The 20101-nt window shown below is 39.5% G+C and overlaps 1 protein-coding gene across 2 annotated transcripts in view; it reads left to right on the forward strand.

Annotated features, from left to right (window-relative positions):
- The window catches only part of LOC146002485 (small G protein signaling modulator 1-like), a 408832-nt gene that overhangs the window by 288523 nt on the left and 100208 nt on the right, over positions 1-20101 (forward strand). For both annotated transcript variants that reach the window (XM_083140359.1, XM_083140360.1), the window contains exon 5: positions 14825-14995. In XM_083140359.1, coding sequence (XP_082996485.1) covers positions 14825-14995 — 171 coding nt within the window. The remainder of the gene's footprint in view (positions 1-14824; positions 14996-20101) is intronic.

Raw genomic sequence — 20101 nt, forward strand, 5'->3', positions numbered from 1 at the left:
GACTTAAATTTCATGATTTTGCAATATACATATTATGTTATGCTTGCCTACACAAAGTCAATTCTTTTAAAAACTAATAGGCACACTGATGTAGTCAGAAATTAGATTTTTGAGGCTACTCAAGTAGGTCCTCCCCCCTCCCGATGGCGGCGCACTGGGCAGTCTCCCTGGTCGCCCGGCCCTTAAGCCACCCCTGAAAATAAGGAAAACAAAAAGGACGTATTCAGGATATCCACAATAACTAACCAAAAAAATTCATCAGTTTTTCAACCTGAAAAACTTGCAAGAAATTTTCAGTGAGGTCCATTGGAATGCAGAATTCAATTAATTGTTCAAAATATGAACATATGTAGTTATTATTTTAAATGAACATTATGCAAGTGTCCAAAACGCAAAGCGAAAGTGTAAAATGTTTAAATATGCATGTTTGAAGCTCTTTTCTTCATTCTGTCAAACCCGTTTAATTCGTAGACGCGGGTGTTATAAATTTGTAATGAGAATGATGAAATTATCTGGTGGACAAATGGACACACTGGTAACTTTTCAACAGGTACATGAAAACAAAGGTAACTTTCCTAGAGTGATAAGTGAAATAGAGGCAGTCCACTTGTCACTTTCCTAGAGGCCACATGGAGAGACGGATAAATTTATTTGAACATGAAAACACTGTCGACCTTCAAGGTTCATATCGATCAAAGAAATTGAGAAACATCGTTGTACTTCAAGCTTACATATTCCGCCGTGGAGCTGACTTCTGACTAATGAAGCTCTTCCGAGTAAATAGCTTCCCAAGGTCACCTTAGGTCAATACACGTTCGATTCCCGCGGAACTGGCTCACCAGCGCCGCAGCGGGAGATCGCTAAAGCTCCTTCCCACCAGTCACGCGAAGAAGATAAGAATCTTTATTGCATCTGAGACCTTTGACTTAATGGTCTTCCGTAGTTATGTCACTCTAAGAGACGTGAATCGTAAAGCACATTGCACGGGTTGCTTTTCATGTTAACAGCTCCTTTTTTGTATCAATTAAGTCAGGGTTTCTAACTTTTAATCGGTGATAAACCTAGAAACACTAAAATTTCAAGGCTGCTGTGGGAGATTTATTAAATTAGAATAAAACGTATTTCCTAAATTGATTAAACGAGATAACGGTACAGAATGCTGAACAACGGTTCCCAAAATACGTATTAATATGACAAATTGAACTGTGAAATGGAAAAGAAACACAAAGTAACCTTCTAAATTCAAGATATCTGAACACAAAATAATACTTTATGGCAATTCTTTCATAATCACTGCTGTAAAAAGTAGAATAAGCGACTTGCACAACTGGCCTCAAGGGGGCTTCACCCACAACACACAAATTAATTGGTACTATTGATCAGTATACTAAAACAGTAGTATGCTGTGGAAGGTATATCAAGGGTGAGGTTGCAGGGTTTTAACGCCTCCTTTTTTATGGTTTTGCATTAAGGAAAGTTCATAAGTTCATTTGTTCAGAAGTGTACACCTAAGAGGTCGGTCCTAGCTTCGGGGTTACACAGTCTGTTCAACGGGCACTATGAAATTCCTCGTTTTCTTGAATTTCCATCAGAAACCTTAAAACTGTGCCACGTGGTTGCATACATTCAGGATAGACCTGAGGTTTCCTGGGGTCGCAGGATTGAAACAAGAACTTGTGCTAAAGTGTTTAAGATAGTAGTTCACCTTGATGTTCTATACATGCTGAGCGCGAGCGCACGCACGCACGCACCCCCATATATATACCGGGTGGTCCAAAAGTCCCGGAACGTTCACATATCGTGAGAAATACACATCGAATCGGAAAACGAAAAGATACGTGTTTAATGAGTGAAAGAAAGCTATTGAATGATATCACACTTAATTCCCCACCCCCGCCCCCTAGGGGCGGGGCGGGGGACAACTGTGAAAATTTAAATGGAAACTCCCATTTTGTATTGTAGAATCGGAAAGAGGACTTCATTCCGAGTCCAACGATCTATCAACCATCCTCCTAGCTCAATTAGGAACGGAGATATGGCGATTTTAAATTTTCTCGGTGAAAAAAGTTAAAGTGAAAGCGAAGAGGGGGTGTCTTCCATATACTCTATTGAAAGGTCTTGACGTGCAGATTCCGAATCTGCAATTGCTTTCACTCTAGCTCAATTAGGGGCATAGCGTCCCTTTGAAATTTTTTTGGTTTTTTTGATAGCTCGTTGGACTCGGAATGAAGTCCTCTTTCCGATTCTATAATACAAAATGGGGGTTTTTATTTAAGATTTCACAGTTGCCCCCTGCCCCACCCCTAGGGGGCGGGGGTGGGGAATCAAGTGTGATATCGTTCAATAGCTTTCTTTCACTTATTAAACACGTATTTTTTCGTTTTGCGATTCGATATGTATTTCTCATAATATGTGACCGTTCCTGGATTTTGGACCACCCGGTATATATATATATCACCTGTAATTTAGTGCAAAATTCTGCCATTTTGTTTTAATTTCATGAATATAAAAATATTATCCATAGTTGGGTGAAGTAAATGTCTAAATATGCAGTTTTCGCTTCAAATAAAACGCATTGTAGTCACCCGGTTAATGCATAGTGAGTTTAATAAACAGTTCATGGAGCATTTGCAATTTAATATCGAAACAGTACTTTATTCGTTTCAGAAAAAAAAAAAACTCTTGGCTATCCATCCATTCCTAATATATGTATGCATGCACACACGCACACGCATACAGATACACATACATATATGCAAACAGGGGATAATTTCATAACCCATCCAACCAACCTCTCCCCCCCCCCCCCGCTCTGTGTTTGCGCATATAGGACATGAAAACAACAAGGCACACATCCTCTGCTCGCAGGGTTGCCTTGACAACCAGATGTGAAACCTAAGATGACTCATTCTGTCCGCTCCTGCAGAAACATGATGGGAACCAGTGTGCAGAAATTCGAAAGGGAGCCGAGATGTCAGCACATGAGACGGAAGAAACTTTCAGACATCATAATTTCTATTCTGCTTGAGAAGAGACGTCATCTGACTTAGTGACTGGAGATACGAGATACTTATATACTTACCATAGACATTGTGTCAATTGCTTTCTATTTGAAACCGAAGCTGCAGATTTTTTTTACATTATATACCGTAGAGTGCTTTCTAGCCACTGTACAGTTTCTTTACACTTGGATCTGCAACCTTTATACCAACAAACACAATAAAATATGGCAATCTTAGCAGAAAAATGACATGAGTCGATTATTCTAACCAGCGTCTGATATCCTTCTGAAAGAAGTTAATGCCCTTTTTAAGACACGCCGTACAAAAGGCAACATACATATTTATCGTACGAAGAAAACTACGATTGGAACAAATGGATAATGTAATTAGAGTTCATCTGTGTACACTAGGGATGGCCAAGTTTCATGGAAATCTGAGGGGGACACAGGGGTCAGATCCTTACTTCAATTTGTCCTCGTCTTGACATTTGAGCGGGTTTTGCCCCTTAAAACAGTTTTTTAGCTGAAACAAAAAACACGTATTTCTTCCTTTGGGGTCCCTCTATACACCTGTCAAGTTTCATGGAAATCGGAGGGGGACACTTAGATAACCTCCCTTGTTAGTCTTACACTTTGTAATTATATAACACTGCATATATTATAATGTTTTATTTTAATTTGGAAAACTGTAACTGTAGAACAATTGTATAATTTTTGTATAACATTCAATCTTGTTAAATGTGTTAAAGGTTTCATCCTGGAATGGAATATCTCACATTTATGTGCGTTTCCATTTCCAATACATTCGAATGAATACATATTCGTTTCAATGGCATTTACAAAGTCACCTCTGACATTTTATGTTAAACAAGTAAGATTATTTTTGTGCACGAGCGTGTTAGCCGATGCGTAGGAAAGTATTTTAGGAACAACACTTGAAAAAAAAATCTTGAAGGACTAACTAATGAAAAATTTCTTTGTAATCGAAGATCATAATACCTTTTAAGGTGTGGTAATATTATAATGGGATTGAGATTGAGATCCTGATCCAGATCCGTAACTTTTGGATCCGGATCCGTTTTGCCATCCCTAGTGTGCACTACAACATACTACACACTATCGTCCATTCGAGAACGTGAGAGTGTGGGTACAGCACAGTTGTACATTACGTCAGAAACTATGACTGAATACTGATAAAACATGCAAAAAGGAAACTCCCCCAACACACACACACACAACCACAAACAGCCACACACACACACACACACACACACAGAATGCTTAATCAAGTGCTAAACCAGCTAGACGTTAACCTAGCCTAGCCAACACTATCTTTTTCAGTTACATGACTAAAGAAAAATATTTGACGAATAAAAGAAAAGTTTTACAAAGGCCGAACCTCAAGTACGGTGTACTTTTTTCTCAATGTTTTAAAAATACATATCTTATCTCGTTGTTGTATATAAATAACCACTATAGGTCTGCTTCGCTACTTCTTTGTTGATCGTAACGAAAATAAATCCAATTTGCAAATTCGTAAAATTCAACTCTCATCCGGCCAACACAACCCTTTCATTGATATTTACTAAGTAAGGTATTTAAATATTGGGGATATAAAATCATTTGAAGTACACCGTAATTAGTGCAATTTGTACCAGCCTTTGAGGTTTTGCGAGAACTCATTAATTTGATTTGAAAAGACGCATTTCTATACCTATTTCGTATTTTACTGTATTCTAATTATTCGCAAGTCTTTCTTTGTCATGGAAACTTTTTTCTTATGGATGAAAGTTGACTAATGAGATTTATATAGATCTTTACAAATGAAAAAGCGTCTCGCGTTTAATCACATCTGCAAGGTTACTACTACACATACTGATATTTTAAAGTATTGTTAAAATACATCATAAATGAAATATCTACAGAAATATCTGAGTCACAAGCATGCAACGCCAAATGCTTCATTTGCTTACGCTGTTACAGCCTTTGGGGTGCCTTGGCCTGTCTCAAGAGTGTTAACCCATTCTCTTCTCTCATCTTTTACTCTGTCTTTCAATCTTCTTACAGCAATCCTCCTGAGGCCCTCCTCAACATCCTCCAATCATCTTTTCCTGGCTTCTTCTTAATCTTCTCCCTCCTGACCTTTCTTGACTGCTCTGTCTGCGTACACCAGCCAGCTCAGCCTCATGCTGCATATGCCAGAGACTATATCTGTTTTTTTCGTTGAGTGCTCTGAAGTCATCGTTAACCCTCATGCGCCGTTATCCTTTGCTGTACGAAGTAATGCTGTACTCATATATTTCATACAAGTTTAAATCCAGTTGCGTTTTCCTTTGACACTTATTCATTTCATTCGTTCTTTCTTCATCTTAACTATTGTATTATATTTTTGTAATTGACATCCATCCATTTGTATTATTATGTGTAGGGTTATTGTTAATTGGAGTAATAACTCTGTGATAAATAAATAAATAAAATATCCGGAAGGACTCTCTCTGTGTGTTTGCCCTTTGTCATCTCTTACGATCCACAAGTCATAAACGTAAATTAAGGAATGAAACAGATAGGAATTTAAGGGTATCACTTGGAATATACAGTAAAAACTGCATATCCCGGAACCTCTATAAGAAGGAAACCTGTAAATACGGAAAAAAAGTCCCCAGAAGGGACCGATTTTATACCTGAAAATGACCTGCTTAAGGCGGAAACCTCCTTAACGCGGAAACGGAACGCCATTTAAAGACCAACGAGATGTTTTTATTCTCAGTAAGACGGAAATTTCTTCCTTTATTTTTTTCGCTCGCAAATAACAATGCAATTCTGTAAGTGGAACACGCCTCTGTTGCCACTCGCTTATCGGTGACATTGTCGATATGAAAGAATGCGCTACGATACTCATAGCTGTTACGATTCAGTTTCTTCCTTTCATCTCTTACCCTCTTTCTCCACCTTGCTTTGTCTATTTCTCCTCTGTTTTTTGTCATCTTTCTATTTTTCTTGTTATCTCTCTTTGTTTCTTTATTTTTTCTTCACTTATCTCAATCTTTCTTTACCTCTCTTATTCCATCTTTCAATCTTTCTCTTTCCCTCTATGCACATCGCGCTACGACGCCAGGGGTCCCGGGTTCGAAAAGATACGTACGTACTGTACGTTCTTACAATACTGTAAAAAGTGTACCAACATGTTGTGTAGTTACATAATTGTAATCTCTGCTATGCTTATTGCGACTGTATCGCATTTTTATTCATGTACGTACATGCATAAGTACTCTACATTATAAGTAATGCGAAATGTAAATCTGTCTTTCTATTATTTACTGCAGCGCTCTATACTGTATTTAAAGTCAACCCTGTATAAGAAGGAAAACTGTTAAGATGAAAAATTTTGCTCGGAACCATCATGTTCCGGGATAAACAGGTTTTACTGTAATTTGTTAGTAAAACATTTTTAATATACTGGGTGGCTTAGGAGGAGCGAGGGGCAAAGTAAAGACAGGTATCCCATTTTATGGTCACGACAACTTATTTAAATTTCAAGCTTTTGAGATGAAATTTTAACATGATCCATGTACCTCGGTTTATTGACCTGGCTTTGTACTTAAACGAACACCTTCAACGAGTTGCAATTTCGTAAAACGATGAGCACAAACGAATTAGATTTTCTATTGTCCGGAGGACCAGTGAAGTCAGAAATTGCATTTGCAATGTACTTTGCAAACTGTCAACAGTTGATGATGTAAACACGTATTACGTATTGCAATTTCGATGGGGGATATTTCGTAACAAAATTGTTTTAGTTACTAGTAAGGTGCGGAGTTTTGCATATTTACGCTTTTCATTTTATTGAATTAAGACATAGACTTGTTGTTGTTGTTGTTTAGAACTTGAATTTTCTTGCTTTCTCCGATTCCCGTATCCACTTTGACTTTCTCCACTGTAGAAGGTAATATCTTGTATTTCTGAGTGTATTTTCATTAATTTCATCTAGCCACCATTCATCATCGTCGTCGCGATTATCTAATAATATCAGAAACGCGGCGCGGAATAAGAAGAAACACTATAGAATATCAAAAATTGAAGTCAATAAGCATGCAATTGACTAGGACTATTTTGGTGCCCTTTAAGTGCCTATATTCGTCATTTTAATACCTATTTCCTTTGTGGCGGAGTGGTTATCACAGCCTGCTACGACGCCAAGGGTCCCGGGTTCGACATAGATGTTTGTGAATGTTCCTTCATCACATCATCACTCATCCTCATCTTCGCAATTAGCCAAAAAGTTGAAGAAAAGCGGAGTAAAATAATCCAAATCAATCAATTTAATGCCTATTTGCCAGCCAATCTTTCGAGTTTTTATTGAGCATAGATTCGTGCCATAGTTATCATTAAGAAACAATACTAAATGTTGTTGATTATTTGGCAGAAACCTGGTAAACATCTTGAAGACAGAGAACAGACTGCTTTCACTCTCACCAGATTGTCTCTTGTTTTATTTTATTACGACAGTTTGATCAATTTCACTACCTACTATATTTGCTCAGATGCTTACGTATTCCAAGTTTTCACCGTATAGGTTCAGCGTCCGACGCTACAAAACGAATGGACTCGCCTGTTTGAAACAGAGAGAATCAAATTTCCTAGAATTTACATCGTTGCAGTATTGCTCTACTGTTTCAAACATTGAGTAGAGTGATGCGAGAGGAGGATACCTAGCAACGAAGGTGGGACGGGGGGGGGGGGGAAGCCTCTCTCTCTCTCTCGCTCTTCAGAGAGTTTTTGTAACGCAGCTTACCGCGGAAAACCCTTTCTGCTTCAGTTTCTCACGAATCCTCCAAACGTAGCTTAGCGCCTGGGTGTTATGCAACCAAATTAACGGTACTGTTATTTGGGTTGTGTACATTTCAGGATACTATTGGATTTACAGGATTGTGCTGTTCTGTAGAGAATAGTGGAGAATGGGACTCGCTTTATACTGAACATCGAGCCACACTACTAACTGTAAGTGTATTTTTCACACTGTTGCCACCAAAAATGGAGAAAAACCATGCATGGGCGAATCTGGGCCCTGGATAACATCGATCTCGACGTGTAGTATACGAATACAGATGCCGTTATTTTGAAACTGTCTCGAACAGCTGTTCCCAAACTTTTGAAGTCGCGGAATCCTTTTCAGCAGATAAATTCGCTACGGAACTTTTCCACCTTTATACGAAAGGCACGCATGTGTACTTGTGGCTGCTGTTACCTAGATGCATTTTTCAAGTTCTTAGTTTATATTTTAGCGTACCAAAATCACAAGTTATTTTTTCGAATTCTTTGAACTTTAAATATTGATCTAAATGAAATGTTTCCACGTTGAAAGTTATTTTTATCCAGCCGACTTATGTGGCCGCGCCACGACGCAAGGGATCATGGGTTCGAATCCCGACGTGGGTGATCTTTTCGAGTGTTCCTTCATGAATTTCATCATATCATCCTCATCTTCGCGATGAATCAAAAGTGGCTGAAAAGTGAAGCAAAATTAAACCAAATCAATCATTTTTTTTATCGAAGCATCAGTTTTGTCTCTTGAATATGGGCAACGATATATTCACCTGGCACATAGATACAGCAGTAATGACGATAGAAGTTGTTTTAAGCATTAGGGCAGGTTGAACATTGAGTTTAATTTTATTCGAAATGTTAACTAATGTCTCCATTAGTTTCAGAGAAATAAGGAACCTACTAAACTACATAATACATGAAATAGACTAAGAGAAATGATATACATAATTTTTACCCAGTTCGTGTCTATATACAGTTTTTTGTAGCAAATTCACATCTGGAGATCTTGCTACATTTATTTATGATAATTACAATCTCTTCGCGCTGCACTTGGAGATGCTTTAGGAACATCTTAGGAACTGCTGGTCTAATACGTAGTTTAGAACAGGCCGGAGAGAAAAGATAATATTTTAATAGTGTGGACATGATAGTTGTGCATACCTCGACTGAGTGAACTGGTATTGAAATTCAGGAAAATCGGACAATGCATCAAGATGGTGGACTTTAAGCTCTCCATAACGGTTAGGTGGCCAAGCACGTTACGTGTGTAAGATCCGCCCTGGATCGTTGCTTGGTTGATGGGTCTATTGAGCCTCGGCTTCACGCTCAGTAACTCTTCGGGGCTTGAGTCTCCTCGGCTCAAGGTTCGGGTTAATCCGGCTGCTTCAGTTCTCGATGAAAGGTCCGTCGTAATTCTGGGTCAAAGGTTCTCAATCTACTTATAGATCTTGACCAAGATTCTACAAGCAGTCGACAATCCTTCTTCCCACTAGGTTCTGTCGATATCCAGTTAAGTATCCAACTTCCTTTTCTCTCTCCAGCCTCTGACCAGAGAACCGAAAATTCATCAAGGGTGTTTGAAAGGTGTAATAACCTTTCGAAGCCAAAGATTATAAAAGGAAGCTCGCTCCCCGAGCTCGCTCTCATTTGGATCATTAGTCTCTGATTACTCTTGGATTACTCTACGACACATTACAACTTACTAAACTACGACGACGGTACACGAAGTTACGGCTGTATAAGCATGCAGCCAGTCGCGCGGGATTGCTCGGATCAGTGAGCCAAGGGTCACCGTATCGAACCTTGGCATCAGTCACAATTCGGTCTGCAAGAAGCATCTGGACAAGAATATCACTCGCCTACCAGGTATGAACAAGCGTAAATAACCTTTAAATTCAACCTTCCATATCTCTTCCCTCTTATTCGGAACAGGTTCAACTGACAAGTATAATTAAGCTCTATCTAAAATGTATTATTGAAGCATCCCCGTGACCTCAGATCCCAGGTAAGACGGGATTACAACAATATATATATAAAGGGGGTGTCCCAATAAGAATGCCGGATTTAATAACGAGGAAAAATATTTTATAATTATGAAATGGCATATCTTTCTACATCATTACAAAGGGTACTTGCTGCCAGTTAAGTATGAGAAACAATATCTGTCATATGCGCCCCACGACTTGCTCTGCATGTAGTCACTCTATCGGTGAAATTACTGACGAATCTTCCACAGACTTGCTTATCGAATTTCCTCCTTGAGTTCTGGTAGGGTTCTGGGATTGTTTTCATAAACCTGCTATTTCACATATCCCCAAAGGAAGATGTTGCAGGGTGTCAGGTCACATGATCTCGCTGCCCAGTCTGGTCGCCGTTGTGCGAAAAGACTAGGTCGGGAAATTTGTCGTGCAGCAGGGCACGTGGGAGGTATGGCAGGTAGCGCCATCCTTCCGGAATCACTGGTGTCCAATATCCACACCATTCACATAAGGCCACGACCATTTCGTAACCATCTTGCGGTTCAGTGCCAACAACAAGACAATGGCGCAATTCTAATCCGGCGTACTTGTTGGGACACCCGTTATTTGTGATCGTCCTTTCGTCAATTTTGTTCTCGTCACGATTGCTTTTCATTTTCGCAATTAGCCAAACGTGGCAGTAAATTAAAGTAAAATAAACAAATATTATCCCCCGCCCCAACTCTCGAGTCCCAGGGTTAAACAGAAATCAGATACCTAACTCACCTTCTTAGTGATTGATCCACGGAAGAGGTGGGTGTGTTTAACATCTTGAACAAAGTACTTGGCTTGTTTTCGAGCAGGTTCTCCCTCGCTCCTAATTGCGTCACCGATCGTTCGACCTTAATTTGAAGATGCCCTCTACTCGTAGCGTCAATGGGAGATTAAAACTTGTGCAGCTGGAGAAGGGCCGAATGCCAAAGATCATCAACCAATAGCTATGACGAATAAAAGCTCTTATTGTGATTTGTTGTTGATGAACCCCCGAATGGCCAGTGACATGGCAATGAGTGTCTATCTGAAATATCCACCTGTCTTCTTCGCGTGACGTTCTCAAAGCTGAAATTATTGTCGGATCACAAGGTTCTTAAGAGTGCAAATGCAGACAGGATAATCTAGTTTTTTTGTCAGTGTTGCCAAACTAGAACTGGCACAAAAGCGCTAAATAGCATCGATCACGAAATGTGTATAATGCATGTATGAATGAGCGTTATTTAGAAATGTCCTTTGAAACATCATTTCTAAGCTTAGAAACGATCTCAGCTTCCGAGCATCACAATAAACCCTTTGGAATTTAATGTATGGCGTATAGGAGGTGCGGAAGTAACCACTTTTCTAGCCACAGTAATTAGCATAATAGCAACCAGATATCTTTAACGGTTAAGCAACTTGGAAAAAAAAACTCTGCTTTTTCAGTTCAACACCAGGCCAGTTCTTGAAGGTATCTAGTTACTATTATTCCAGTAGGTTTTGATAAGAATTTTTGCTACGCATGTTGTTTCCCCAAGCTCCAGAAATCTAGTCTGCACACAGTTTTTAAAATGTCAAGACTCAAGGTGGAAGTATTATGTCTCTCTCTCTCTCTCTCTCTCACGCGCGCACACACACACATACATGCATAATATGTGTGTATGTGTGCATGTATGTGGGTGTGTGTTTTCGTGTTTTACACCTCTACAGTTAGAATTAACACCAAACTGTACAATATTCTACCGTTAAAATTTAACAGTCTGCCTTTTGATTTACAAAAACGGTCGCAAAATGTTTTAATGTAAATTTTGAATATTTTATCATGCTTAAAGATAGATAATGATTACAAATTGCAGTTGCGTGTACCATAAATATATATTTTTAAATACTGAATCATTGAAATTATAAGTATTAATTAGGTTAACTCTGCCATTGCCGTTAGTGCTTTTAAAACGGCCATGGTCTTTTTGGATGACAGAAAAAATTGACGGTCTCAGACTGTCAGTTGTTCGGTCAAATATTTAGTGTCGATTCTTTGGAAAATGCACAACAAATGAAATGATAAACACTACGATCCGTAGCATGCAGTATCACGTGATTTCCTAGTTTAATTATCTGAAATTTCAACTTTTTCCCCAGGATGGAAGACTGAGATTAATTTGACATGAGCAGTTTCAATATTATCATCCTAGAAATGGCGTGGAAATTCAAAATAATGAGGCAGGACTATATTTTGCAAACCGGCTCGATGTGGTTTTTAATTTGGAAAGAAAATCCTCCGTATTGGATTTCTGTACCCGTTCAATAAACCGGCTGTTGCGTGTGAACTATTAGACATGGACGGCCTCTACTCCTTTGAAAGTGTTCCTTTAAGAATGGTATTTTGTTTTTATATTATTATGAGGGTTCCACACTATAGTCCGCATGGAACTACTTTCACTCATTCGAGTCTCTCACGCTCGAGCATATACAATGGAAAATAGCATTTTAATGTGGCAATAATCACAGAAACATATACAGTAAAACCTCGTTATTCCGGACTAATGGGGGAATAAGTTGATCGGTTTAACGAAGATCCGGATTAACTGAAATAACCTAAAAGAACAGTAGAAAGTGCATTAAAAGTCAGTTTATAGCAACAAAACACGTTTATTATGGTGCATTTAAAGGGCATAGGCCTACATACATTATACAGTACAGTAAAATGTAAAGCAATAGGACAATGCAGTACGTACATACACGATACTCATATTATGATGATGTGCCTGGCGATTGTTGACTTTTGCCACATTTAAAACCTTGCATTCTGCTTTTTTTTGGCCTTTTGCCTGTCCGGATTTACTGTATTTAAAATATGGCAGTTTCAGCCCATAATCATCTGTTTCATTTTAACATATCACTGTGTTGGTGAGATAGACTAAACTACATTTTAGCATGGAGACAATGACTATGGTGTCTTACGTTTCAATTTCATTATGTCTTTCACCTCACGATTCATATTTGAGGCCCCACTATCACAGACAAATTAAGTCTATACGTACACTACTGGGCTTCGAGCGTATACCGCTCGTTTTGCCTGTACAGTTGGATCCATGCGTATTACAGTGCAAATTGTTCATCATCATGTTCGTGCACTTTATTTGACCCAATAGGAGCTTCAAGAGTTAAGAGAAAACTCAAAACAAGCTGTTGACAACTTCTGCACCAGCATTCATAAAAATCCATCGCTTAATAACACATAGGATGTAAGAGAAAAATTAATGAAAATAGTCATGGACAATTTGCCGGGCAATACTAGTGGATCGAGACGATATTTGCTCGAGACGATATCGTTCGCTATCTAGCGTCGTCCGTGCGAAATATTAGGCACTCGAGCGACAGGACTCTATACTTCACACCACACCACATATTTCCAAAATTACTGTTCAGCTCTACACCTGGTCTATTCACACTGAACAACTTCGACATAAATCCTTCCACAAGTGTGTGTGCGTGTTCTTCAGAAACCACAACAGTGGGAAATCATTCCGTGTCCATTGTTGCGTTCGTAATTACTTCCCACGTGCACTGTAATTGATCTTATCCTTCCCAAGAGAGGCGCAAATTGAACTTTGCTTAGCATGTGTGCCTCTCTCTCTCTCTCTCTCTCTCTCTCTCTCTCTCTCTCTCTCTCCCTCCCTCTCTCTCTCTCTCGTGGGCATTTTGCACGAAATCCATCAAATGGAAAACCCAATCCTGTTGCTGTGCGAAGAGAACGCAGCATTTATCTCTGCCAAGAGCGGCGTACTTCTGCATATTTTGACCCAAATCTGAACAAGGCCGCCCACAACGGGGGAGCCAGAGGGGCACTTGCTCCCCTGAGATAGCTGGAAAAAGGTTGATGTAATTCAAATTGTAAAGTTGTAGAACGTTTTTCACTACAGACATTAGTGTTGAATTGAATTGTGTTTTCAAGTCCACTTTATGCACAGTAAGGCTAATCGAGACTGGATCTTCAGTTTAAAATCGGATCCGAACCACTGTGTGCCTCCACCGGGTATCGATCCCGGGACCCCTTGATTACAAGGCGACGACGGTACCACTGCGCCATCGGGGAGGCCTAGAGACATTAGAGTCCCGTTGTCTGCCGTAGCTCGTGGTGTGCGGGACGTGAGAAATTTTGGTCGGGACAGAATTGGAAAGGGAAATTTCTATAATCCCGATATTCGGGACTGAAAAAAAAATTCATTTCACCGTGGAAATGTTTTTCGCGATTTGCACTTCTTGAATAAAAACTGTTAATTTCAAGAAATTCAAGAAAGAAGGGGTGGGAGAGGGAGATAGCGAAGAGTTCAAGAGTTTAGTGAAAATAATTGTAAATAAATTATTTTTAGTTCGTTCAATTCAATTCAAATTTTCTTTATTAAAGGGTGATGTTCGGTCTGTGGCTGTTTATACATATAACTTGTTTACATGAACCAAATAATTATAAAGATGTACAAAGAAAAGAACACGAAGACAAAATTTTAAAAAACGAAGACAACATAAAAGAAATGTAAAAATAGTAGAAAGACACGTTTACGCGCAAACACGCATTCTAAACATTTCTGATTATGAGATTCACACAGCGATATTGAAATTGATATACCTAATTATGCTAGTTTTGTGAAGCAGGACAGGACACTGCATAGGCAGGTATTATAATATAATTAAAGATGTAAATGAGGAGATAATAAGAGGAAGGTTAAAAAGAATTGAGAACAGAAGCAGAAGCCAAGACATAGAAAAATAAATTCTCAAGACGATCATGAAGAAAGGGAGTAAGCATAAAGAAAGAAAAGAGTTGCAAGCAAAAGCTAGATAAAAGTATTTTTTTCTTATTCAAGAGGGGGTAAGTGACCTTGACCTTGACCCTCTCTGCAGCTGAAATGTAAGTTTCTATTTTCTTTCAATTTAATGTAACCAAGTAAGTAAATAGCGTTGTCGCTGTATTCAACTTTAGGCCTACTGATCCCTATTTCCCTATTTGCAGGCGGTCTTCCTCGAGTGGCGACAGCACGAACAAACTGCCCAAGGTCCCTCTGCAGAAGAAGAACTCCGCAAACTCGGCGGCGCCCCCTTCCCCCAGGTACCTCTGGATACGGCTGGCCCTCTTCGAGAAGCAGCTCGCCAAGATCATAGACCACTTAGTACAAAATAGCAGGTGAGTGGACCTTCTTTCCTTTTTTTAGCTTTGAAGTATTCTGAAGAACATTTATACTATTTTTGGTCTGTGGATGAGGATCCTATTTTTAGGACTCCTCTCTCCCTACAACGGTTTTGGAAAAATACAAAATATGTCCGACTTTTAGCGATTGTTTTAAATAAAGGCTATATGCAAACATAGTATTTTCAAGTGCATATATTTCGAGAACGAATCAAGCTAGGAAAACGACATTTGTCTTTTTTTGAAGATAGATTCAATAGTAAATACGCGGGTTGGAAATTTAATAGTGGCAACTATTTATTTTCAAATAATACAAAAGAGATATCTGGTGAAACTTTTACATCCCTTCGATGTAGTCACCAGCATTGTGTACAGCCCATTGCCAGCGATGTGGAAGTCTGTAGCAGCCCCTGCTCTGTTGTTAGTTTGAATGGAGCGAACTATTGCCTGAAGAAGCTCTGGAATGGTTCGGAAGCTTCATCTTAGAGATCACATCGAAGTCACAGGGGCTGGGACAAAATCTTCCAGCCCCATCGAGCTAACAAATCAGCCACAGGTTGCGCTACATGATCCCGAGCATTGTCCTGCAGAATTATGGGAGGCTTCACCAGAAAGTGCCCCCTCTTCTTTCTCAACGCAGGTCGTAGGTTATGTTCCAAGAATGAACAATAGTACTACGCATTGACTTTCTGCCTTTGTACGGCGAGAATCACCAGAACTTTCATATTAGTGGTGTTCTGACTACACAACTTTAGACCGCCAACTCCAACGACACTCTATTCCTCTCGTCACTGCGCATGCGCCTGGTGTCGGAAGGAAGAGTCCATTCTGGGAGGTACCTTAAGCCCGCTTTAGACAAAAATATTTTTCTTAACATTTATGCCATGACCAAAATGCTACCGTGTAAAGTGAGAAATGTTATGGCATTTCAGTTGCCATGGCATATTTCATGACATTTCTCAAGGATAGGCTCGGTCCGTAGCATTTTTCGTAGCGTAACCAATCAGAAGCGACCTCTAGATCACGAGCGCAGTTGTAATGGCGGCCGCGTGAGATGTAAACAACGTAGCACTTCACATTTTTAAAACATGATAATTATTTAACCGAGAGGAATTACGCTTCGTATTAAATGGTTTTAGGAAGAGAAGCATGGCACTGATTAAATATATACTTTAGGACGTTTCCTGTACACGTATGGAATAATATTTTAGTTTTTTCAATTGTAAACACCGTGCACTCGCCATATATGGTGTAACTCGATGTGCCTATTGTGCTGTATGTATCATACAATGTAATCCCAACAGCTAACTGAAATGATCCATGAAATGCTTTCGTGTAAAGTGATATCTGCTATAAGATTTTTGGAAACATTTACATAGCATTTATGCTAGCAAAGTGTTAAAAAATTGCTTTCGTCTAAAGCCGGCTTTAGGTATGAAAACTAACATGTGGTATAAGTGAGAAGCATCGGTTCCGTTTCATGCGTATATACAGCAGTGTTGCCACTATTAAATTTCCAACCCACGTAGATTCAATATTGTCTGGTCAAATGGGTATTTCGGTCACTTTCCGACCAAGTGCTCGATGTGTTTAATGTTCAAATTTGAATCGCAAAATACACCCTTCCCGTATTGTCGGTTTTGCTCATGTGTCTTCTACACTCTTTTAAAATTTGGTGAGCTAATCTCGGTGGCGGAGTGGCTAGCACAGGGAGAAATAAATAGGTCGAAAATAACCGAACATGCACGGAGTGGATCATATAGAATTGAGTGGAACAACGTAACAGTACTACTCAAAGAACCATATTGGAAACTAATAAGGAAAATCAAAGAAGCAGCGTTCATAGCAATGGACCAAAACCCTATAAGTCATCCCAGTGTAGGAGTCCCCTCTCCTCAGAAAATGGAGCAAGAAGTAGCATAGAATTCCGGGGGTGCCGTGGAGTAGTTGGTTAAGACACCGGGCTTGTAGTAAAAATCACATCTGTCGTAGGTTCAATCTCCACCACCGGTAACAGGAAACTGAGACGAGAAGACGAGAGAAGAGATGCTCTCTCGAAAAGTGAGGTTGGAGTAAGTATAAGCAAAGAACACTGAATTAACATTGCATGCTAATCTTTTTATATTTATAGCCGTTGTTGTTCCCGAGATATCGTACTTGGATTAATGAATAGGATTATTTCTAGCTTTCCTGATTTGCAATATAAAAGAGCTTTAATGCAATTACAAACTAAGCTCCTGATTTTTCAACTCGTGCGCCTGTTTAACGATCGAATTTACAAACGTACGCTCTGCATTGTCTACCTGCATAGAATAGCCCATTACCATTTAGATTGGAAATTCCAGAGATGTCCTGTTCTGGTTTGATGAGTTAACTGAGAAAAATCTGGAAGAGACTTCTCCAATGGCTTGATCGATGACGTCCGTCTGCCCTTCGAGGCATGTAGTCAAGAGTCCTTGAGTGCTTCTTTCCACAGCGCTCCCAAACAATCCTTTCTTTCCCTTCCAGATCCCTCGGGACTCTCTCTTTGGTCTGACGTCAAGAAGTCCTGCTCTATTCAGGCGCTTTCTCTCCCATGCCTCTTTTCCGAGAAACCACTGTCAACGGAAGTAAATTAAATGTTCCTTCGTTACCGGCTGAGAGTGACTGCCTGATGCAAACAACACTGCTGTGCTCCTTAAATTACAGTCAACACCACTCATGGCACCATATATTTTCCCCTGTGTACATGGTTTCAATCGGCCAAGTGGACAAAGAAAGCATGAAAACTTGATTGTATGCCTATTCCGGGGCCTCATTCCTACCTAACCTACTCGTATACTTTATTTTTCCGTATGGAAAGTGTCTTACCGCTACACCCTCCCAGCCACGCACATATACATGTTTCAGAATATTATGCTTATCAACATGTATTGATTATCTCTCGTAGTTTTGGGCAAAGGACCGTGGCGGATCCAGAACCCTACCTCACCGAGAATCAATTCTAACCTACACTTGCGCTATTTTATATTAACAATATACAGGCTAGGTGAGAAGTAACTAGGAATTGATAGTTTGCTGTAGTTCTTGTAATATTTAGCAATCTCAATGAAACTTTCTGTACATATACGTACATGGTGGAATAGTATTACATATGTGCCAGCTCAGAATTCAATATAGGCACCGGCGTTTGTGATAACATCCCGAATCCGTGCCTCCAATTGTTTCACAGTGCATGGTTTTGTCTTGTACACTTCCTCCTTTGCCCAGCCCCCCCTGAAAAAGTCACAGGGCGTGAGGTCTGGACATCCGTCAGGCCATTCGTGAGATCCTCGTCGTTTCAGCCAACGTCCCGGAAAGATTCCATCCCCGTTCGTTGGAGAAAGCTGGTGGATTCCGCCGGTAACTAAATTGAATTCTGATCTAGCACATATGTAATCCTATTCCATAATTAGAGTATTGTTTTGCAAAATAGGCTTCATCGCTGGAATAGTTGGTTATTATTGTATGTCGTTATCATAATTCCTCCCATTGCCACGGTAAACTGAGCGATCAGATATGAGCAATAAAGTAAATAAACAAAGAAAAAAACTCAAGGGTGAGGGATGATGCGTTCGATCCCTTTTTGAGGCATATTCCACAGTGGTTTGAATCCAAACTTAGACTGTAGGACCAGTTCCGATTAGCCTCTCATGAGCATAAAGTAGGCTTAAATCAAGCATTATTCTCGAGCCTGTTAATCTTGACGATCAGATAGATTTGATCTTCAAAAATATTAGGGATACATCGAAGAACTACCAGTTGGGAGGGGTAATCGCCCCTATGGCCCTCCCCATGAATCCGCACTTGGCAAGAGATTAGTATATTTAGAGATAATACTACTAAAACGAAAAAGAAGGAAAGGTTTTTTTTTTCAGGCATTATAATTCTTTACTGAAAGAAGAAAATATTTCCAGTCATTTGTCCTCACACAGAATACGTACCTTCCTATTTCATAAATGAGTGTATCGTGCATTAATATGATGTGTAACGTTTGTGAAACAAATATTGTAATTGCTCCCCCGAGTTCCTCGGATGAAATGAAAGGGTATAGAGGGAATTTAATCATCTATCAGTCCCTATAGGTGATAGACGAGAGTGCCTTAAGCCACGGCCTTTCAACCATTGCAGCGGCCAACGGGTTGGGGAGAGGTTGTAGTAGAAACGTAAATCTTACGTTTTCCTTTCGACGGTAGTCTCTACCTGAAACCGACAAGACAGTCGATATATCTGCCAGAGTAGCTCCTTCCAGCCTGCCTGTTGATTTCACCGAGGAGTGGGAAGCGCGAGAAAAAGTGTCTCACATATGATCCTTGGCTTCCACAAGACCATAATTACTGCGAGTTGAAAAGACGAGCGATATGAAATTGATTGATCTGTCACTGCTAGACTCATCCTCCTCACTGCATGCCATCAATCAAAATTTCTATCACCTCTGGCGAATAGAGCGTGGAATCAACTGCCTGTAGCTGCAGGAATGAGAGAAATTTGGCCAAAAGTAAACAACAATTAAGACGAATATTTATTTATTTATTTATTTATTTAATAGAAGATTCCAAATACAGCGTTAGCCATTTTACATTGGAACGTTTTTATAGAACATAAGGACAAAAAAATAATAACATAATACATAAAAAATAATAACATAAAAAAAATTACATGTGGTTATGCCTCATTTACCCCATTGCCTCCTTCCCATATGATAGTTGCGAAACTGTTTATTTATATGATTTTCTATGTATTTGAAATTTTCATCTTGCCGTCTTTCTGCAAGTTTCTCGTAGCTTTAATTTATAACAACATATTTGATTGGTTGTTTGGTTGATTTGTTGGTTGGTTGATTTGTTGGTTGGTTGGTTGATTGGTTTAAGTCGACTTTATCCACAGTAAGGCTAATCGGGACTAGACCTACAGTTTAAAGTGGTATCCGAACCACTATGTGCCTCCACCGGGTATCGAACCCGGGACCCCTTGATTACAGGGCGACGATCCTACCACTGCGCCATCGGGGAGCCCAAAAACAAATTTGACTTTCCGTTGTTAGTACCAGGCGTTTTTTGTTACTGTAATTTTAAACACAGCAAA

The sequence above is a fragment of the Lepisma saccharinum genome, chromosome 18 (assembly GCF_977018435.1).
Source record: "Lepisma saccharinum chromosome 18, izLepSacc3.1, whole genome shotgun sequence".
NCBI lineage: Eukaryota > Metazoa > Arthropoda > Insecta > Zygentoma > Lepismatidae > Lepisma > Lepisma saccharinum.